This window comes from Bombus pascuorum, chromosome 1 (genome assembly GCF_905332965.1).
Source record: "Bombus pascuorum chromosome 1, iyBomPasc1.1, whole genome shotgun sequence".
NCBI classification, from domain to species: Eukaryota; Metazoa; Arthropoda; class Insecta; order Hymenoptera; family Apidae; genus Bombus; species Bombus pascuorum.
In genome coordinates this window covers 2,771,816-2,795,719 of record NC_083488.1, presented here as the reverse complement: position 1 = coordinate 2,795,719, position 23,904 = coordinate 2,771,816, and the positions used below count along the sequence as shown (strand labels likewise).

General features: G+C 39.5%; 1 protein-coding gene across 1 annotated transcript in view; it reads left to right on the top strand.

Annotated features, from left to right (window-relative positions):
* LOC132916131 (uncharacterized) overlaps positions 1-20,679 on the top strand; it is a 53,322-nt gene extending 32,643 nt beyond the window's left edge. The window contains exon 4 of the mRNA XM_060975935.1: positions 20,167-20,679. Within this exon, the coding sequence (XP_060831918.1) occupies positions 20,167-20,416 (250 nt within the window). The 3' untranslated portion in view covers positions 20,417-20,679. The remainder of the gene's footprint in view (positions 1-20,166) is intronic.
* Positions 20,680-23,904: the final 3,225 nt, after the last annotated feature.

Below are 23,904 nucleotides of genomic sequence, written 5' to 3'. Positions count from 1 at the left end.
TCGAGCTTCTTCACAATTTCCCCGAACTAGTTTTACGCGACGACCGAGAAATTCCATCGAATCATTAGTCTTCTTTGACAAGAGAACCACGGTGACCGGTGTTTGTTCAGGTGGTAGCAGGGATTAGAGCTCAGTTCAGCGAGTTCCGATCCAGATTTTCCCTCTACCGCTACGACCTTTCCAAAATCGCCCGACATTAGCATCGACTGTCGTTCAACCGGTCTAATTGGGATTTTCCCAGCGTTGCGTTCGAACGAATTCAGCAGTTCCAACCAATCTACCCAATTTACGCAACATCGCCATTCCTCTTATAGAGCGAGCAAGACTACAAGATTCCTATCTTTCTAACATTCGAAATGTTGATACTCGTTCTATCCTGATTAAAATATCACGACTGAAAACAGCATTTAATCTAACTTTTTCAACACGTCCAATTATAAGGGTAACTCATAATTCACGTTTAAGCAATGTTCACCATGAAGCACAAAAGCGGAGGTAGGCTACGATTTATCTCGAAGCTGATACGGGCCAAAATTTTTTACATGGCTGTGGCCTGCTGCAAGTAAGTGCACTTTTCCCGCGAAGAGAGGCGTTACTTCCCGCCATTACGACCCGCAAAGATTAACAGCGGCTTCCTGCTCGTCCGTCCGTCCGTCGGCCATTCGACGTTCTCCTTTTTCGTGGCGCGCAACTAATTGCGACGATGCAGGCATATTTCTGCTCTCGCACACTGCCCGAGAAAAATGGTGCCTGCCACCTTTAGCCACCCTCTGACCAACCCTCGATGCTTTTTTCAGCCGCGCACAGACCCGCCAACTGTGTATTGTGCGCCTTTTTCTGGTACCGTTCGTTCTTCTCTCCGTTGGTTCCGTCTGCAACGAGAACGCGTTTCGAACGAACACATGCACTCACCGTGTGCCTACTACTTTTCATCGTATGTCTGCCTTCGTTGCTCTTTGGCTTTAGCTCTTGGTCGTTTCTCTCATCCTTCTCTCTCGTGCCACCGATTCTCTACCCGGTAGAGGCCTCTTGTCTCTTTATTCTCTGTACCATCGTCCTCTCCCTTCACCTTTTCCCTTTCTCTCTGGTTCTCTCCCGTTTGGCTTTTATTGCGGCGAGTTTTCCCCGCATTTGCGGTGGCTGGGCTTTCCCGAAATCACGATTAGCACCACGACTCTCCGCAACCACGTGCTACTCGGCCTGCACGTGATTTACTTTTATTATCACGCCGCGAGAGTAGCTCTTCCTTTCTCATTTTCGCTACTGCGTCATTATGAAGCTGTTACGCGTTATCCTAGCTACTTATGGCTACCGATGACTGGTACCGCTGCCTGGAATTTCGATGTATCGATGGAACGTAAATTTTCCATTCGATAGAAGAAATAATTTATTCTCCCTTGTTTCACCGTCGAAAACGTTCTACATTATTTTATATTTTATCGTATTATTATACTTCTATTTAATCGAATAAAACGAGAATGGAAAAGAAACGAATCTTCCCTTTGCCGTATTCCAATAAACGAAACTCTGTACGATTTGCTTGGAAATGTCGAGTTCGCTACGTAGCTGTCGCGACAATCCGACGAAATTCCTTTGAAGGTGATTCATTGGGATCTTGTTCGAGGAATTATTTATACCGTGTCCAGGATCAACGAGCCTTATATTCCAGAAAAAAAGGAGTATAAAATCAAGGGGACCGGAATCGCCGCGTATACGGACGAGAATAAGGGACGTTGTCCCAAGAGTGCCACGATCCCGGGATTTGTTTGCCACCACCTACCCCCGCAAACGTGCTTTCATGTAACGGAGTCAATTCCAATGGGGAAATGCGAATCCTGCGCGTTTTGTGTATCACCGTATACGGCCAGGATTCGAATTAATATTTACGAACGACGCAGAACGCTCTCTGTCTTCTCTGCGTTTGTTGTCACAATTTTTAAGTCGAGAATTATGTAGGTGTAATAGGTATGCGTTACATCACCGAAATGTATCAAACGTATACGAAATAGTTGATGGCTGTTCGTTTAAATTTAACGAGAAAGATTAAACAGTTTTTCAAAATTCGATATGAAACCCGATTGAAAGTACGGAGAATTTTTCTCTTCTTGTAAACACATTTTCGCAATACTTCGAATGTTATTTAAAAAAGAAACAACAGAATAAAAATATAACAAATAGATATAGATGGAAGTCGTATTAGTTGTAAATCGCATTGTATTAATATTCCTTCTTGTCTTATCCATAGAAAAATAGATGTTTCTTCTGATATTTTCAATTTCACCAGACTAGTACGTTAACTAAAAAAAAAGATGCTTTTATCACTGTTCTACGACTTCATTCTGATCATTTAACAACCATAAAAATTCTCCCAAATTCCTTAGTCCATTAAAGATTGCCTCACATCTATTGAACATGGAATAGAACCAACAACATTTTTCATTTTTGCTCGGCAAAGAGCACCCTCTGGCCGTCGGTGCAGCGTCGTGACGCGCTTCTGAAGAACGTTCGGTGTAGAGGGACGAGAGATGCGGAAAGGCAGATAGAGGAAAACGTAGCCGGATGAATGCAGCCGGTAGATTCGGCATGGATTTCCAGCGATGGTAAAACCGTCACGATTTCCGTGCGATTGTCGCTGTGAACGGTCGGACAAGCATTGTCCGTGGAGCAAGGAGGGACGCAGCGGGTGGCGAACGGTAGAAAATTCGCCCGAGGAGGGGCTGCACCGAGGTCAGAAGGGGGTGGCAAAAGGCTAAGCCGAAACCTTTTTCAACGACGAAGGCTTCTCTCTCGCTCTTCCTCTTTTCCTTCGTCCCGCGCATTGTATACGCTGTCGTTTCTCTTTCTTCGCACTTTTTACCTTTTCTTCTTCCCGTTTTACTCCTTGTCTTCCTTCCTCTTTCTTTTCATCTCTGTCTTGTATCCGAAGGAACGCAAAGGTGGTATGCAATCTCTGTCTGTCTTTCGGTGCAAGCCAAGAAGATTATACACGTTTCCGTAGCCAGCTTCTTCTTTGTCCATCTTCTGTCGCTTTGTACCGCATCGAAGAAGGCAGGCGGGTACGCGCGAGCCTTCCTCTTTGTCTCGGGCCATTCCACTTTTCCGTTGTTTACTCTGCCGGGCGTTTTTCTCGTCGGCCGATCGCGCGAGCCTCACTTTCGCCTTCCGCGAGACCTGTTCCCTAACTCGTTCTCCTGCTTAATTGGCTTCTCCGTCGCGATTTATGGCGCTTCCAGGGGTGACAGGGTAATTTCTTTTGGATTCGAGAATGTCCGCGATCTGGACGTAGCGGAATAGTGTGGCAAATTTTTGCGAGCCAGCCGATGCGAGTGATAGGGACGGATGGAGGGATTGATCGTACGGAGAAAAATCAGGAAAATTGAATAAAACTACGAAAAATTGTCTATACAAGGAAAGATGGTTCTTTTTAGATATAAATATAACATGTGATATTAAAACGAGAAATATATTGGATAAATACCGGCCATAGTATTATTCACGAGTGACCGCGTAGCGAATAAATCAGCCTAGCAATTAAAAATAATTTACGTTACTCTCGACCTACTTCATTCTTCCGTCCGACGTGATAATTACAGCCTAAAAACAACCAGTCTAAAAACAATCTATCCAAGATCAATTGACCTTCGTAAATCTATGCTTCTCCGCCCAAAAGAGTTTCTAATTAAGAAACAATGCAACCAACAGGTTAATAGAGTTTAACAGAGTATAAATGCAACGAGAGAGTTTCCTTTCTTGCCACGTATTTTCCGCTGGGTTTACGACGTTCGCGTCGAGGAATCGCCGCGGTGCAGAGAATGTCTCGAAGACAAACGGCGAGTGGCCGAGTGCGTGTCAATGGCCCCGCGCCAAAATTGCAGAAACACCGTCGAAGCACAGTGATGGCTTTTCGGTCCTTTTGCTTGATTTTTGGTAATTACGCCGCGCGGAAGGCTAGCAATCTCGTAGCCTGGGCCCTTGCCTCCGCGAAACTTCTCCCGATGATAGCTCGGCAAATAACAGAGAGACGGTTGGCGAGGCGGATGGCAAGAGTTGCCAGTAGACTCTCCTCCTCGTTGGACGTTCCATCCTGGTCGCCGATTGTTCCACGTCGATCGTCGTGGATCGTGTAATTGGATCCGTGGCTACGTAGCGAACGCGGGACCCACAGCTCCACGAAATTCGTCTTTCGTACCTCGCTACGAAAGCGGACCAACAACACGTCCACGGGAATAATAATCCCTCGAGTTTACACGAAGTCCCGCTCTGGCCTCGTAACAATCGATTAAGCGCCGTCTGTCGAACCGCCCGGAATTTCACGACGTATGAACTGATTCTTAATTAGAGTGGAAAGGGACGAAGAGATATTGTTTAGCTAAGGGTGTGATTCAATTACGCGAAAATGGGTTGAGTAACTCAAGCATTAATCATAATTGCATTAAATGTAACGATATTTAAAGCGTGTAATTTATAGCGTATTTGACGAGTCTCTCTCATGCTACATTGTGCAAGGGTTGACTTTAAGAATCCCTTTGGTACCTCGTCTTACATCATAATTCATAAATAGCCGCTGCAGTATAAAAACGGTCAGTTTGGGGATATAAAAATTCTCGTAATTCGCAAACTTTCTACCAGTACGAATCAGTCTACGAAATAATTGATACCGTCTTCGAGTTCTTTTGTTACTTTCGTTCGTTGAACGAGTCGGCGCACGGTGCATCGTGACTTAATTAGGGTTCGGATTATTTCGTTAAGGAGAGAAGAAATGTCGCTATGGGAACCACGGATTTCCCTGGTTAAATCGTGACAAGTGATAATTGCCGGACAGAGCACGTCGTAAATCTATCGACGCTTGCTTTGGTATGCAAAAAGATGCAAGTAAGGTTCTTGGAGGAATTCGACGACAACGAAATTCCCGGATTGTGGCTGTTCTCAAAGCGACACTGTCCGACCAAGGAAAGACCGTAGAGAAAGTCCTGGCGGGAGTAAGGTAATCTCCGTTTGTGGAAGAGTTCCTGGTGCGAGAGTATCCATCAGCGTTATCTTGAAATCTTCAAGGGCTCGGTATGGATTCATTAAAGGCTAGCTTCATTAGTATCCCAGGAGAGACTCTTTGTACATAAGCGTTTCTTTCACGTTTCTTTCACGTTTCTTTCTCTTATCCTTCTGCTGCGTTAATTCTCCCTTTGTAATCCTGACAGTGTTTCGTCCTCCTTAACGACTCCTTACTTCCACCAATTTTTAGATTCGTTCAACGCCCGGAAAATCTGCCCCGTTAACCACGGTTAAATATGTACTGCGATCTGATTTTATTCGTCGTAATAAGAGGAAAATGAATATTTGTATAACAATTATGTAAAATTGTAGAGTGTAGCTGATCGTGATTTCCCGACTTTTTAAAAAATTCCTTTCGAAGCAGATATACACTTTACTCTAGCATCCTTCTAACGAAATTTCTCTTAAGAAAATAAATGTTCGATTCGAAAATTCTTCCAGGAAAGATCCTTTTAACTCATTGAATTCTGAATATTTCCTGCGAAAGCAACTCGCGCGAATGGCACGCGCCTAGCGGTTGCTATCGTTCGAGACGGAATACCTTTTTTGCTAATGTTTTTTTTTTTTTTTTTATTTTGGTTATTTTACAATTTGTCCTTATGGACATTTGGTAAAGTGTTATATATCTTATTGGTGAAGAAAAAAAATAAAATAAAAATAAATATAGCATGTGGGTGGCTACCCCCAGCGGGGTGCCAGCTTCGTTTTTTCTAAGTTATATCTTTTATGAGATCTATTGGGTGTTTCCTTTTTAGTCTTCTTGCGATCTTTGTTGTGTTGCACGTTTCAGCTGCCAGCTGATTCGGGTGTGTTTCTATTCTTACTCTGTATCTTGTTGCGAATTTTTGCTAATGTGAACTATATTGATCGAATATGCAAAGCTCGACTAAGTTATAATTTTAATACCTGTATATCTGTACGTTTATAGAAATTCTCGTTCCTTCCCTTTCCTGTACTCAAAGCTAGAAGTCATTCGATTTTAGTCAACCTTATATTGAAATTTATATCAATTACCAAAATTCTGAAACGCGCCGTCTCGTTCATGAAACACGAATATCCGCTATTTGGTATGAACGAGTGTCTGCGCATTCTCTCGGCTGCATGCGCCAACATGCATACATATTCAAGTGGGCACGTCATATTGGTAACAGAATTTCGTGGAAGCATGTGATTCCAACTGGAGACATTTTAAAAATTCCGTGCACGAGGACGAGGTCTTCCATGAACGCAAACGGAGAACACAAGGGACTTATGGTCGACACAGAAAACGATCTAGGATAAACTAGCGAAAAAGGAAGGACCTCCCGTGGTGCGTAGAACAATAGCGCAGAGAATGCACGACCATCGAACATTCTGAAGTATTTACGATGTCGGGGTGGACTTGAGCATGACATGAGGTTATCGATGCTTCCAGCTGAAGTTAAGACCCAGCAAAAATCAGGGAGAAACGTGAAATTACAGAGAAAATTTTTTTCTTTTTTGGAAGTAATTTACAATCAATTCTCGTTGAAAATTATAAGTAAATTATTCTGGCGTGGTACTATAACGTGAATAATAAATGATTATCGTATGTTTAGTTCTAGCTGAATCTAATGTTTAAATATAGAGGGTGATATCTTTTTAATCTACGGATCTGATTCATCGTGTTAATTAATTAAATAACTAGTGGCTTTTGGTGGTTGTTAATTATTATGTTATGTCTATTATTGAATTTTTTTTATTTGGTAGACTATTTACAAGTAGAGAATTATAAGTAAATTATTTTGGCGTGGTACTGTAACTTGAATTATAAGAGTTCATAGTATGTTTGATTCTAGTTGAATCTAATGCTTCGATCTAAAGGGATATTACTGAATTTGAATATTTCTTCTTTAACTGTAGGTATTTTAATACGTTGACGCTGACGCGACCCACCGGTGGGTCAAATGTGTCTGTTCCGAGGGGCGACGGTGGGTCACACATATATTTCACAAAATAGGTAGTATAAAATAGGTTTATATTATTTTATCTCAACGTTATAAGCAGACATACAATAGTAAAATCATAACAATTCAATATCATAAACTTAACATAATTATTTTCTTCCTTCATGCAATTTTTTAAAACTAGTTAGGCAGAGTGCCGGCTGGCTCTTACAACGATCGCAATATGTTATTATACATAATCTAGCAAACACGAAGATGGCACCCCTCTGGGGGTAGCCACCCACATGCTATATTTTTATTTTTTTTTTTTTTTCCTAATAACTGATATAATACTTTACCAAAGGTCCTTCAGGACAAATTGTAAAAAAACCAAATCAAACTATAAAAAAAAAATGTTGCTTACCCGCGCGTTGTTATCCGACGGACATGCATGACTATTTTTTTTCCTGTTGATTGAAAAATTTGTCGATTCGCGCTATGAACGTTTCTTATAGAAAAATGTTCACAGAATTGCGTGCGATGGTCAGAATTCGCGTCAGACCTCTACTTTTTGAGAAAAATCGAAAAGAGTACAAAATTAGGGTCAAAACTGGTCCCGTCACATTTATTTAACATTTATACATATATGCAAATTGATATCGACAAACTATGGTATATCGATGAATTAGTTGAAGTCCACGGGATTTATTGAACCCAACAGGAATCGTATAGCTTTTGTAATTTTGCTATAAATTGAGGTCGAAGTTGAAAAATTGCGGTCGCGTCGAACAGGCTAATGTGACCCAGCGTTAACGTGTTTAAGGTTGCGAACAGAGAAAATGAAAATGAAAATGGAATCTGCGATCCGATAGTTAAAAAAAAAATATTAATGAATTTTAAATGTGATTAAATCATGAAAGATATAACCTAGCAAACACGAAGATGGCACCCCTCTGGGGGTAGCCACCCACATGTTATATTTATTTTTATTTTTTTTTTTTTTTGCCAATAAGATATAACACTTTACCAAATGTCCTTCAGGACAAATTGTAAAAAATTTGAAAGTACAAAAGTTCATAGAAAATAACAAAGCATTAGTCAAATCCGAATCTGTTATTTCTAACAAATAGTTAGAACGTTATTTCTAAACGTTCGATCGGCTCAGCCTTAATCCGCAAACAACATTAATACTACGATTGTAAAGCAATGCGGCTGCTGAAAGCGCACCCTGAACGAACTAATAACATTCGTAGAGAATTAACAGTTATGTCGAAGAACAAACAGTGCCTGCGTATACTTCACTTTGCACCGCGTAACTAATCGCATTACCGTTTCCCTGAAAGCTCGTCGCTCGTTTCGGACACTAGAAATCCTCACGAAAATTCTGCAGGTAGACGACCAAGTCTATTGTTCGTGCGTCCCTTCGAAATCTTTATTGTTTTAGCCGAAATATTATTTCAGGCGCTGTTCGAACGTATATACCTCGAAGCTATCCAAGGTTCTCCTAAAACTGTTTTTTCATCCTTTATGGATTTCTCCGTTTATTCTATTTTGTTTATGACTGTTTCACGGACCAAGTAATTTCTTGCTTATGCGTCTGCGTTAATGACTGAATTAACAAAACGAATGTTTTTAATAAATTTTTAACAAAAGGAATTTAGAAAAAGACTGTATCGGTGTGAGGATTTGAAAGACGTTTCATTAATTATTATTTATCATAATTCCGAATAATCTTGGGCGACATGTATTAAGAAAGGAAAATTTATTACTTTTCTTGAGTTTCTAACGTTATATTAATACCAAAGAGCTCCATATTAATATTATATTAATAACAAGATCTTTTCGAAACGTATTGTCAGTAATTTTCCTATTGTTTCTATTTTTCTGTCAGTGATTTTCCTATTGAATATTCTTTACAACTTGCGATTAAAACTATTTCTTTATTCGATGATTAGTCATCGTTCAATTTGTTTTTTAATTTTTCAATTACACTCATTTACATTTAATTACACTTACTTTCTTCTATACCACGAACGAAAGCTACTTAAACTACAGTGAATATATGTACTTTCAAAGAACATCGTTCTATTCTCTTCGATCTTTTTTTTTTTTTTATTTTATTTTGGTTATTTTACAATTTGTCCTTGCGGACATTTGGTAAAGTGTTATATCTTGTTGGTGAAGAATAAAAAAAAAATATAAATAAAAAAATAATATAGCATGTGGGCGGCTACCCCCAGCGGGGTGCCAGCTTCGTCTTCGATCTTTTCGCAACTTTTTACCCGTGGCTCATAACATCGTAAGAAGCTACTCGATATCACAACTATAAATACGAAGACGTTCTACCAACGATTCTAAAAATTGTCCCGTAAAGTCAACATGTATAAAATATGTCCACGAAGAACATCAAGAATTTATCAATTGCGCAGCTTTCTCTTTTCTCCAACATCCTTTAAAATACGCAAGAAGAAACGTTCTAAGTTTGACTCCTAGCGACGGCACGAAACGAAGCTGTTGCTGTTTCGGAATGGTTAGCGCGACTCATCGTGCTTTCGATGAGAAATCGTGTATACTGTTCCCTGTGCTGAAAAAAGGGAGCAGGGATAATCCCATCGGTGACACAATGTTCGCGTAACCGTCGGTCGTAAGGACTCGAGGTGTAAAGAAGGAGAGGAAGAAGAAGAAGAAGAAGTAGAAGGCGGAGAACAAGGATGGTCCTCGAAGAACTCGTCACACTCGCACCCCATAATCCTCCAGCGGCATTCACGATCAGACTTATCACGCACACACATGCAGAGAGTTACGGACACGGACAGATTGAAATACAGAGAAGAGAGCGACGTACACGTACGCGTGCGATGGAGAAATCGGCGCGCGCGAACCAGGAGAAAACGAGTCGCACGACCTGAATAACTCCGCCTGGATGTTTCTAATGCGTAGCTTAGCAGGCTCACGAGTTCGTGAAGAGGACCGATGAACTTCGGATAATCATCCGACCCCCTCTGTCTCTTTCTTCTCGTCGCTTGATTCCTTTTCTCGCGCAGACTTCTTTTCCATTCTTCCGAGGGGAACAATCTAACTTTTCCCCGGTGGCGACGAGGCAGACGTTTCCGTGACTAATTTCGGGGGTTGCAGACATTCCGTGCGTAGTTTCGGAAATATCAGAGAACGCTTTTGCGAGGATTCTGTGCGAATTCAACGAATATGTTTCGTCCCGTAGAATTTTTTATTTTGGTCTTTTGACGTGTATGAGGATACTTTGAGATACCTTAAGTAACAAGGATATCTTAATGCAAGATGGGAGAATAAACTTGGGAAATGTGTTAGATTGTCCTAAAAGTTCTTTTCGTTTTATAAGCGAGTAGTAGATGCACAAGGTCTTTTATTTTATATTATTTTATGGATTTATGTATGATCCATTTTGTAGTAATAGAATAAAATGGATCAATATTAGAATCAATAATATTAGAAATCAATAATAGAAGAGTTAAGATCGACTTATTCGATTGATTCGCGTGTATCGACTTTAATAGTGCGAAATATGATCGCACAAATTTCTAATTAAGAAACGAGCAATTGGTAGCGTGAACGCGTTAATAGAGATAGCTTATAAATTTCTATTCCAAGAATTTCTAAGTGTCTTTAAACAGAGAGATTTCGACAGTACCATTCGAAAATCCTGAAGAGTACCGTGGTACACGATCAAATTATAAAACCAACGCAACGCTCCGAAGTCCATATTCCTCCCCATCGCTTTCACCGTCTGTCGGTCTGATAGCACGATTACCGCGCTGTCAAATTCCGTATCAAACACGAGGATCCCTGGAGCCGTTACGTCCCATCACGAAGAAACGATTTCTCCCGCGAAGAAATGAAAAAGCTTGTTGTCTCGTCACGAGTAACGCTCGAGGGTCTCGCAAGTCGATCAAATTCCATCCGTTGGAACGCGACCGACGACAAAGTACGATCAATGGGATTACGTATGCGAAGAAAAAAGACGAAAGGATAAAAAGAGAAAGAAAGAGATTCAAACGTGAAAAACGTAAGACGGTATGAATAAAAGTAGGAGAGGCGAGGGGGGTGAAAGTAACGAAAGGAGAGAGGGACGATATCGTGAGCGTTTACGACGTCGTTTTACCTCGATAAATATGCTCGGAACCCTTTTTCAAGGGATGCAAAACACCCCTCTTGGTAGGCGGGGTGCAACGAAACCTGTGTAATCTGCCATACGTTTCCCATGAATATGCATCTGCGAGGCTAATGCGATTTGATTCACGATTGACCTAAGTGTACGGGGGAAACGGCAAGGGAAGATCTCTTGAAAGCTACAATAATTCGATACGTCGACCGTGAGGGCACAAATTAACGTTTGTTAGCGTAACGTAACGTTTCTCTGCCGTTCGATCGCGGAGACGATGCGATTCCCTGATGAAAATAAATCGCTCGCCGAGCCGAGGATTAAAGATTCCCTTTTTGTGCCTCGAAAATTGGTAACGACCGGTTATTTCGTTCGCATGAAAAATATATAGCTGTTCATCTGGGATTACTGTACAATTCTCGTTCAATTCCGTCTGCTACGAACTTGACAAAGCGTGTTGTGTCAAATTTTATACGTCGATGAACAAGTTTTGGACGATATAAATATACGTATAGATAAATTCCAATTGCTGAAAAATTCCTGATGTTAGTGGCAGAATATATACCATCGTCTATAATTACTTAAACTTCGAAACGAGCATTGCCGACGTAGTTCTTCGGAAAGTAAATAATTTCTCCCGAAAGTAAAATCTCGTTTCATACGTCGCATAATTTTGGAGAAGTAGCTACTTCTTTTATCTGCGAAAGACATCGTTATCTCGTGTTTCTAGAATGCCCCTTATTTTAAACTTACGACCTCTCCCATTAAGATCTAAATCTTGATATTGCGCGCACGAATCTCGGCTTTCCAGTAATAAAAATGTCAACGGAAAATTCAGTTTCCCTGCGAAATATCAGCTGGAAAGAGGAACAGCTATCTCTATAACCACGCAAATTAAGTAATTCTAATTTACGCACGTTTTACGACTGGACAGTAAATCGCAAGGTATCGCTCACTCTCATTTTATCTTCGTTTCCTGGGCAAATTTACTGCGCAAATTTGTCGGAGCGTTGCTTTACACCGACACGTCTACAAGGGGATTTAATAAATCACTAGTACAGTTAGCAAGTTGTCGAGGTTCATGATGTTCTGTTCGGTAAGTTCAGTCACGGGTATATTCATCAATTCTCGATTCGTAAGCCGTTACAATCCTTATGTACTTCGATACTTAGGATTTTCCGAAAAATCGGAAAATCCTAAACTGCATTCCTAAAGTATCTTCTTCTGTCAACTTTGTAGCACGTAAAGTGCACGTACGTGTGACGAAGGACAAGGTTTTAATTGTTTTACTGCCAGGGGATTTCTAAGAGTCTAACTGCACACCAATAAAACCGATTTCACCGGACCCTCGTAAATTTTATGCCAACACAGTACACCGAACAGCACCAAGTTTTCAGTACCCAGGGAAGCCCCAACGATTTGTGCTCCCTGGTTGTAAGAAAAAGCGACGTCGGAAGCGCTAGACGAGGCTAAAGGAAAAAAGAAAAAGAAGAAAATAGAGGAGAGCGTTTAAGAACTCACCTGTTTACACAAAGATCGTCGTCCATTCCATTGTTAATCCTCTCTTTTTCTCTTCTTCCTTGATAATTCGGCGAATATTCGCAAAGGACACGAACGAAGTACACCAAGGGTCGAAAGTTTTTTCAGCATGCAATGGTTTACGTTGGAAATAAAGAGGACTAGCATGAACAATTACAAAGTATGGTCAAGAGATAAGCTCGTAGCTTCACAGATCTTTATTTCTCTCAGAAATTACTCTTGTAATTTAGATACTGTCGATGACCGAGCATACTGATGGTAACCCCAGGATACTGTTATTCCTGAAATTAAATTGAATAGCTGGTGTTCTTGCACCTGCAAATCCTTCCTTGCAATTGTGCGACACCTGCGAGTGTACGCGCAGTTGATCTCGGTCGGATAGCACAATGGCGCATGATCGATTCCCTGATCGTATCTTCTTCCGTTTTTTTAACGATTCTCTTCCGTAAACCGATAAATGTAGACAGGAAACGTGGGTGAAAAGTTTTTATAGAAAGTTGGAGGTTTCGTATTTATAATGTACGTATATTACGGAAAATCTTTGTTAAAAGGGATCTCTTCGCACGAGAGGATCATAGAATTTTAATATTTGGCAGACTTTTTTTTTGTTTATTTTATTTTATTTATTTTACAATTTGTTCTTATGGACATTTGGTAAAGTGTTATATCTTATTGGCGAAGAAAAAAAAATAAAATAAAAATAAATATAGCATGTGGGTGGCTACCCCCAGCGGGGTGCCAGCTTCGTTTTTTCTAAGTTATATCTTTTATGTGGCAGACGTGAAGCATGAATTTGTAAAAATATTTGCAATCTATCAGCGATCGAGTAAAAAGAAATAGAAAAAACGGATTAAGAAATAAACACCGCCCGTTTGACAGGGCGTCAACATCGTTCGCTTCTCGTTTTCACTAAAACCCGGAAGGCACCTGTATCATTTCCTATATGGTCCCTCTGTGGTAAACAGGTTAATCCTCGATTGACCCTTCTTTGCGCACAGGTTTGACCTGACCATCTTATTGTAGGAAAAAAGGGGAACGTTCGTGAGCGGAAGAGAGACGGATTATAGTCCGGCACGCGACCAGAGAACCGCAGAGGTACGGTGACAAAAAGGTCGGCGGATGCGACGTGGCCGTCACACACGCCTGCATGGTGTGTGCCTCTCGTTTGGGTCGGTGAGGTTGAACGAGGTCGGTGGTTCGCCTCCTTAACATAAACCTCGGACCTTCCGTTAACGTTGATCAATTGGACGAAGGCGCTTCCTTGCCCGTGGCCGTCGTGTCAGGTAGACAGCTTGTCGATAAGCTTCGTGGCAACCGGACGAGGCAACGACGACGTCCCGGCGATCTCGCGGATCACGGCTTGTAACGAGAACAGCTCGGTTAATCGACGTAAACGAGCCTTCGAAAGCTGTCGCGACTACCCTTCCGGCAGTAAGGGTAGAAGCGAGGGGTATTGTGCCGCGCAGTTCCTTGCAGGAAAGATCTTTTGTGCATGAACGGATAAAGAGCAGCCAAAGAAGGCCGTTGTGCGCTCTATTAGAGACGTACACGCTCGCGTAACTTTATTCTTTCAAATTTCATTTCCTTATATATATATTTCTTTTTGAATACAATTGTGTATATTATTTAATCAAAGATTAATTTGCTGGCACAGAATGTTGAATATTTTGGCGTCTCGCGTGGAATGATTCAAAATTAGAGTTTTCATCAAGGAGCGGAGAATATTAGAAGAGAAATACCAGTTAAGAAAACTATATTCTATGCGATATATATAAATACATTTATCAACGTTCGAAGGTATTCCAATACTTTGATTGATTTATTACATTAGAAATATTTGTTAGAAATTCGCGTTATTGGTAGCATAAACTAAAAATATGTGGATACTCCGCGAACCGTAAACTTAGTAAATGTAAATTTTGCAGGCGACTGAAAACACGGAGAAGCATGGCACACGATTTCACGCGAAATGGCTGGTAAACGATTTCCGATACATTTCTGCTCGAGAATGTTTGTACATCTCGGCTAGTTAAAGCGAGTAACAATAAATACTTGTTCATGTTTGTGGACATGTACGGTTTGTGCGCGCAGTTCGATCTATGTCAGTTCGTTCTATCGTATTTTCAAAAAAATATATAATTCATGGTAGAAAACTGGTTATCGTGAGCATGGTAAACAAGCTCGTGTATGTTCGCGTTCTGTTTACCCTTTCATATGTTTATCTCCGCTTCGTGGGTATAAGGATTCGAGTAAACAACTATTTTGCATTTTATTTGGTCGCCACCGAGATCAAATTTTGTTTGCAACAAGGTAGTTGTTTTGAACGTCCCGTTTGAATAGAGTCGATCAGTATAAAATTAATTTAACGAAAACGTACTATTGAATTTGTCGTTTTGCTTTGGTATAGCTTTATACTACGCACTCTAGCCAAGCAAACAGAAACCTTATATAATATATTATTAAAAAATATATAGAAAAATAAATCTTAATCTTCGACAGAATTTGAAAAACTTTCTCAAATACGTGTCAACAATTCATTTTCTAAATAATTGTCTAAATAACGATACTCAAAGAATATATTTTCTAGATAATGTTCCAAGTGATACACAGTTTTATTTTCCAAATATTTTAACGTTATTAGTTTCCATACATTTAGAAACCTATTCTACCCTCGACACGGAAATTCGTAAAAATGTTAAAATCATAATATTAGGTCGTTCGAAACGTTTCTTTCGTTTTATAAGGAAACAATGGATGCACGATATTTCCCGTTTTATATTATTTTATCGAATTACGTATGATCCATTTTGTTCTATCAAAATAAAAATCACAACGTTCGACAGATTAGGTTTCTGTAAAAGAGACACTTTTCAGGCAATATCTATAAAAATTTCAATCGTCGAAACTTTATCATACGTACCTTATAACTGACTCTTTCACAAAACTATTAACCATCTTTTGCAATTAGGGACGTACGAGTACGTATCCCACATTATATAACAAGACTGTTAGGTTCCATCGCTAATCTATTATCTCACGTCAGATAAATGGTACGCGTACATGATGCGATACCAAGCCATCGAACGATGTTATCGAAGTCGACGTGCAAACTTGAACAAAACTTCTACTCGCCCGTATTACCGCGTAGAACAACTTCGTCAGGTCGCGTAGAACAGAAAGGGTTCTGCACTTTCGACGTTGTCTCGAGGTCGGGACGACAGGTTGTCGATAAACCACGGCCACTGCACTAGTCATGTCGATGGACACTTTGTATCGCGATGCGTTCGGCATAAACGTTCCGCTGTTCTCCATGCCACGACGCGAACTGCGTCCTCTTAAATAACGTGACTTATTATCGCTATGATTGCTACGGACAGAAAAACGTTCTGTTTACGTCGTTGAACTGTAGTGAAATTGTTTTGTTTACGTTTGAAGTTTTTGCCAGCTAAGCCTCTTTCCGTGGATTGAACGTATTCGGACGAAAAATATATATACGAACGAAATCGTTTGTTTAAATCGAATTTTTGGCACATGCGTGTGTGTAGTTTCGTGAAAATGTTATATATTTATTCGAACTAATTTATACGTAACTCTGTGCATTTGTATCGACCACGTTCCTTTTTGGTAATCTTATACTATACATTCCACAAATTTGTTTATCAATGCATAAATAAGTGATAAGAATAGGAAAGAGGGTAACGATACAGAATTTAAAATATTCAACGTAAAATCAATACTGTTTGCATTCGGTATCTCTCTTCCCTATGTCAACATATTCTCCCTGAAGAGTCACAAATGACTGAAACGTTAGAGATTCTTAATGTACGTAAATGACGAGGAACGAGAAGGCAATAAATACGTAAGTGGAATCTTCCGAAACAATTTGTAGATAATGAAGAGAGGAGTTTCTAAGAAGTTTCCTTTATTGATCGAAGCAGATAAGAATTATCAATTTTTGGAAGAGTGCAAATTGTAACTTGTTTCGAGTATTCCATTCGTATCGAATTTCCGTTTAACTTATTAAAAACCATAAAAGATATAACTTGGAAAAAACGAAGCTGGCACCCCGCTGGGGGTAACCACCCACATGCTATATTTATTTTTATTTTATTCTTTTTTTTTTCACCAACAAGATATAACACTTTACCAAATGTCCATAAGGACAAATTGTAAAAAAAAACAAAATAAAATAAAAAAAAAAACTTATTAATCTACCTTGCAGGAAACTTCTTTCATAAATATTAATAAATACCAATGAGGACAAAAATAGAAGTCTGTAACAAATATACAACAACTTGCATTTACAGCAAACGATTGCATAAAATATGATCCGTATGTTATTCTGGAAATTATAAAATATGAACTTTCGTTTCACAAAGTAACACACCCCCTTACGGCAAATATATTTTAATTAAATAAAAGCCAATTTATAAACCTATTAAATGACATAATAGAAATATCGATCGAAAAGAAATTTTGATTGCTCTTTTTCTCGTTCCCATGAGCTGCTAAAGAGAAGCAAGAAAAATAGAAGAGAGCATTTTCATGGGATGTAGGTCATCGATTCAAGACTATGGAGGATATCCTGTCTATAGATCGGTAAAAGGGACAGAAGAGAAAAGGAAGGAGCGTAAAGTGCGTTTATGAATGAGTAATCCCGAGGACCTGACCTTCGGATCTTGTGCACTTGCGTCGTGCCTCCGCCCTTGGAGACACCCCCTTCCGGTTCGATGATTTCAGGGGTTGCGAGCGCCGTATGCCGCAACAACTGTCATCTTAAATTTTCGGGGGCGGTGAGATTTACCTTCGCCGGTATTCTCGTAGCTACGACCAGGACGAATAAATCCGTGACGGAATTTAATGCGCTAAGAATGCTCAGCATCGGTATGTTACCGTGGAAAAATGTGAAATATGGTCGTGTTTGTGAAAAAAGAAAAAATCTTGAAGTCTCAGGGATAGTAATACTGTTAGGTGTTTGATTCTTATATAGAAACTTTGCAACAACCTTGAGAGAAAATTCTTTAGTAACTTTGAAGGAATACAGTTTAGTATGTCATGGTAATTTTAGCATTTTAACGAACTTGAGTAATATATGTTCTTTTTATGAATAGATATACAAACAGTTATGCAATAAATATACAAACTAATAGTTGCGATACAAGTCTCGTAAATAAATTAAGAAAAGTACGAAAGTGGCAGGTGAAGGAAATAAATTTAACGAGTCAATTGAGAATACAAGTAATATTCGGAAAACTAACGACACTTCATTACAAGGGTCTGTGTTGATTGTATCTCATCCGGAAGACTTTTACAATCTTGATAGAAGTAAGTACAAACGACTTGCATGATATATTACGGTTGAATATGACCTGAATGACAATTTGCTTCAGTGCTGTAATAAAACTGTCAAAATGAAAATAAGAATTATGTGTTCTCTATACAATTTAATGTTTTATTTATTTCTTTATTTATTAAGTCATTAGTTAGAACCTTCGAAATATGTGCTAAAATATCTTTTAAAAATAATTTCTGTTATATCTCTCGTTATATGTTGCTACATCTACTCCTAATAGTTCTGGGACATACAGAAGATGAAAAGGCAACGATCATCGCGTATCCCATATTTTTCCAGAAACCCCCTAAAACTAGCGTGGAAACAGCGATCGTCAAACACGAACCCGTCGTTTTCACGTCCGTCAAGATTTGCCCGCAAAATGGATCTCCTCTCGTCCAACCCCTATCGTCACAATGCGTGCAAGCCTTTTTTCCGTAGCTTCCTGTCGAAACGGATTCCTTTAACCGGGCGAAACCAAGCCCCTGCAACAGGCACATGTGTGCGCACGACACATCACCGTCGAAACTTATTTTAACGTGAAAACGCTAGAAAGAATTCCGTGGGAACTGACTAGCAGAGGTAAGCAAGAGTTGGATTTCCTAAAGAAAAGGAAAAACGCTCCTCCTGTTTCTCTGTGTGTTCAGGCATTTATATCGAAGGGATCGACGAGAGGGGTAAGATCGTTATTAAGGGAGAAACGCATGATTTTTTATCTTCCATGGAAGAATCGATGGTAGGTATTATTTATATTGGAGATCGATGAATTCTTTAATATTAGACCGTTAATCGTATATTCGGATGAACTCTATTACAGAAATAATTTGAAGTGGCATTAAACTATGGTATAAAGAGAGTTCAACCGAAGACACGATCGTCTTTAATAAAAATCTTTGATAAATTTTTCAAACGAACAATTTATGGTATATTTATCTTTCATCTTTCGAAAAAGTGTCTAACGTTCGACAACGAAAAAAATGTTACACTAAATCTCTTTTGGAGTCTTCTACGGTTCCATCTACGATTTCTCATAAATCACAGTGGTACTTTTATTCACCCTTCAATCTTTCATGAAAACCGTGTCACGACCCTTGGACTTCGTTAGAGAAGGTTTCGAGAAATTTGCACGACTTTGATATGTAATAACGACTGCTAGGAAGGCGAATTATTATCGAAGAAAAGGTGAAATATTGCCGCGAAAAGGGTTTCGACCGTTTTTGCCGATCATACTAGGAAAGGGTTGAAACCCTCCGCAGCGAATAGGCCAAAGGTTCGCCGTATCAAGATTAAATCGACGAGGGTCGCGAGAATTGACGATCGATAGGTCAAATTTCGTAGAAAAGAAGGCAATTTTTGCGGTAAACGGCCCTCTTCTTCGCGCGATTTGTGCTCTCGAGGAAAGGGCGAAGCGAGTTGCCTTTTTAACGCGCGATCTTGCAGATTTTACAGAAAAGGGTTAGGCGAAAGGCTTTCTCGTAGGGTCGTTTTCTATTTTTGAAGTAAACTCTTCTTGAAAAATAAATTGTATCGATCTTGGGCAGAAAGATTTGTCATGTGGGAAAATATTTTTTTAGGATGGATTTCAATTACGCAGGAGAATCGAACGTTTTCGTGTCGAAGAAAGTCGTCAAATTTCACGAATTACGCAGGTATTTTTGGAAGTTTCAACAAGTAGAAAAAAAACCGTTATTACTGTAGAGGAAATTTATGAGCTTAGAATTATGACGGATTTAAAAAAAGATGTAGCGAAGCATTCTTAGGATCGTCGTTTTTGCCACTATGAAAATATGCAGGAAAAATATGAAAAAGTTATACGACATTCTAATTGTTTCGGGAGTCATCAGAAATATATTGTTTCGTTGTATACAGAGGAATGTTTGAATACACGGCATTAATGTGTTTTGTCAGAAACAATATTTGCACTTTCGAAACCAACAATTTCATTTTGAAGCATAAAACAACTACGCTATGTGTACAGAATCAAGTTGCATAAATAAAATGCATACATAACCGGTGCTCAAATATTTTTCTTCTTCTTTCCGCAAATGATATGACAAAATATGCTTCGCGAAGGATCGGATCGTTGATGCTACGAAAATTATCGAAAAATTCGTACCTTCTGAAACTGAATAAAATCAACCAAAAATCTTTTTATTCGAAAAATTCGTTACTAGATGTACTAATTGTATAATAAATAATTTTAGGGCAGAATTATTGACGAAACCAGAGAAGGAACGTGAAATTCGAGGAAATGGACAAACGCGTCCGTGTGTGTACCATACGAGCAAAATACACGTGTGTCGCATTATGATGTACAACGTGCACACGCACGACCGACACACAATTCCATTGTCGAAGGTATCCCTTGTTTGCTCGAGGATCTGGCGAGCAGCTGATTGGGATTTTCGCTCTCGTCAAGTCTTGTGGATTACACATGGCACGTCGCTTTCGTAACGACGCTGATGCCGTATTTGCGCGCGGAGGAAATAAGAAAAAAGTATTGTTTGAGGGCGGTTCAACCTCGTTCAAGAAGACATCACTGACGTGGAAAGGAAATCTGCGAAAAAATTGTTGGTGAAATTCGTTTGGACATAAAATGATGTTTTAATTCAATACTTATACAATATTTTGTATAAACGATTACAAATAAAGTGACACGTTTATGACGTAAAATAATCATGTTTCAATTTCAATAAAAAATCAACGTTAACTTTATCGAAAACATTTGCATGTAAACGATAATTGTAGAAAATAAAAACGAAATCCGAAATTCGTCGTTTCAATGGATCTGATAGCTCCGGTGTTAAATCCATCATTTTGTAATTTAAAGTAAACCAAGTTTTTTTTTTTTTTTCTTTTGGTTATTTTACAATTTGTCCTCATGGACATTTGGTAAAGTGTTACATCTTATTGATGAAGAAAAAAAATAAAATAAGAATAAATATAGCATGTGGGTGGCTACCCCCAGCGGGGTGCTAAACTACAAGTAATTACAAAATAAAACGATATAATTATCGAACTTATATACGATCCTCGAGTATCTATTTCGATAAATCGATCGATGAAGTCGCATGTTGCGAAAGTGCAAGAATTTACCAGAGTTTTCAAGGGTTAATAATCTCCAGCTCGATAATAACGATCTCGTTCAAAGGTTCCCGTGCGGAACGGCAAAAATGTAGCCACCCCCTCGAATCCCCTAGACGGGACGGCGATGTGGCATTAGTAAAAACGCGATATTGTCTGACTCAACAGGTTGCAGCCATCCCAAGCCCCACCTCCCAACACTTGCACCGCTGTGCCACCCCACACGCCACCTTCGCTCGGCGCTGTATTAAATAAATCTGGCGATGGGGTGATTTCTCTCCCTTTTGTTGAATTCTTGGGGTAACTGAGTGACACGTAAAACTCATCGACGATCTAATCAATCTTTGTCAACGTTTAAAATAGTTGCACTCCTGATCGTTTCCTTTCAAATCGATCTTATTGTATACGTATATAGGATTTTTTAATAAAACAATAACATTTCGTGCGTGAAAATAAGTACAAGTATTTTTACGAAAATATGGAGATTCATCGATGTAGCGATAATTGATTATAATTTCTAATTGAGCTTCTGTTAATAGGAAAACTGTTGACGTAAGACACAAGTAGGTCTTTTGAACTATAAAATTAAACAGAAATTACGTCACTGTAAAATTTCAACATCACCGTGTTTTGTCGGCTTCCGTTCTTGCCAAAAGGACGCTCGTTAAAGCCAGAATTCAAAGAACCCGCGACGCTAACATTTTTCGACCATGTGTTGACCAGCCGCGAATACTCAAACAATATCTCGCATTTCCTCTTCGAAACCTTAAACTGCACAGCTACTGAAGGTCGGAACGAAAATGCCTGTACACAATTCTAAGCCGGCGCAAGCATAAGCGTAGCTCTTGTTTCCCAGTACCAATTCTTAGATAGATTTTACATTCGCTTCGCCTTCTTATGCGAAGAATCGTGTCGCGCTCGAAGCTAAATATACTTCGCGTCGCATCCCGCGCGATTTCACCCTCGGCAAACTTCTGCCAAACCTAACACGAAGAAGCATCATCGTTCGCCAGTTGGAAAAGCATCGGACGAAAACTCAGTTCCCGTGGTCGAAATTCCATCGATCACCGGAATCCCCAACCGAGCAGAACTTCGAAGAATCGTCCGCTTCGAATCGTCGATTCTTGGTTTGCGAATGCGAAAAGCATCCCCCTTGGACCGTTCCACATCGAGCAGCGTCGACAACTTCTCCAAGTATTCGCCGGTGGTTCACGAACGAGCAGATAAATCTCGAGAACGATGGGCAGAGCCTGTAGAACGAACCGCGCCGGCATTGAGCCGACCAACAGGGTCGTACCATCGCGCTATTCAGGTTCGCAAGAGCATGTCTCTGTTCGGCTAGAGCCGCGAGAAGTGGGGAGAAGGCAAATGCACCGGCACCAGGGAGAAGACCAGGTGCATCCCGTGGAGCCTGGGAAGCGCAAACTACAGCGCAACGAGAAAACGCGGACAGACAGATGCTACCATCGTACCGCCTGGGCCCTTCGTATTCGGCGTCTATGTGCACAGACGCCGACGTCGCCGACGGAGACTCTGTTTGCTTTCGAGAACGCGACCATCGTCGCTCTCTCCGAATTTGGGACCGTGGATGCACCAGCAAACTCGCATTGTCGAAAGACCTTGAGAAAGTCGTTGGGATCTCCCGCGATTCTTTTGTAAAGCGCTACTGCTGCATGGAGTGAGAGCTACCGACGAACTTGACACGTTTAAACGATATGTTAACTCGTCAACCTTGTAATTTTTTTCAATTAGAAATTTCTATAACAATGGTACGAAATATTAATGGAAGCAAATAAATACCATTATATTGAATTATATTTTGATACTTGGCGATTTAAAATGATATTTAATAATAGCGAAAACGTACATTGGAATTGTGTAAGAAGCGATTTCCAATGGTGTTCATAATCGAGAGAAAGTTCTATAAATATATGTATCAGTTATGTCGAAGAAAGTATAAGTTATTGGACATGGCGTAACCACTAGACCATACAAATATTATATATTAACCATGACTGACGTACTGTTTCCTAAAATTATCTGATTGAACGTTCGTATCGTTTATTGACGATCTTTTGTAATCGTTTCGCAATTTCACATTGACTAACCTATAATTATGTATTTAACCAGATGCAGTTATATTTCATCCTTTCGTAAACCTAAATACAAAGTTACGCAATTAATGTTTCATCCTATAAGACGAAACACAAATTCATTATAATTAACGTATAACAACATTTGCGTAATTTTATGATTGTGAAGTATCGACGTAAGATTAACTCTTCGTGTCACGAACTTCAACTCTTCGTTACTTTATTCCTATCTATTTACATAATTAACTATTTCGTAAATCAAGTTTAATATCAAACAATCTGTTGAAATTAAATTTCATAATATCAAACTTCATTAAATTTCATTAAACTCAATTTATTCTATAAAACCAGTAAATATTTTACGTACAGATAGGTGATTTTAATTAAAATACTTTTAACTAATGCGCATATTTACATGATGCGAATTCAAATTACATTTTTATTTGAATAATAAAAGTCGATAATAATTTTATCAAAAATACCCAAATGTCTTTTTGTAAAAGAATAAAACGTAATAACTTCAATGTTTGCGGATTTGGTAATTCTAGAGTTCAAACGGAATGAAATTTCACCGATACAAAACTTTCCCCAAAACCACACACGAATTAAATCAAATCGACGCTTTTCAACAAATCGATAACAAATATCAAAAATAAATTCTAAACGTCGGTTCCTGCGCGTATTATTAGGTGACCTTGTAAACTCGACGGTCCTCTCACCCCGAAAGAATAAAGAAGCGGTCGACGAAACACGTTACAAACGTTC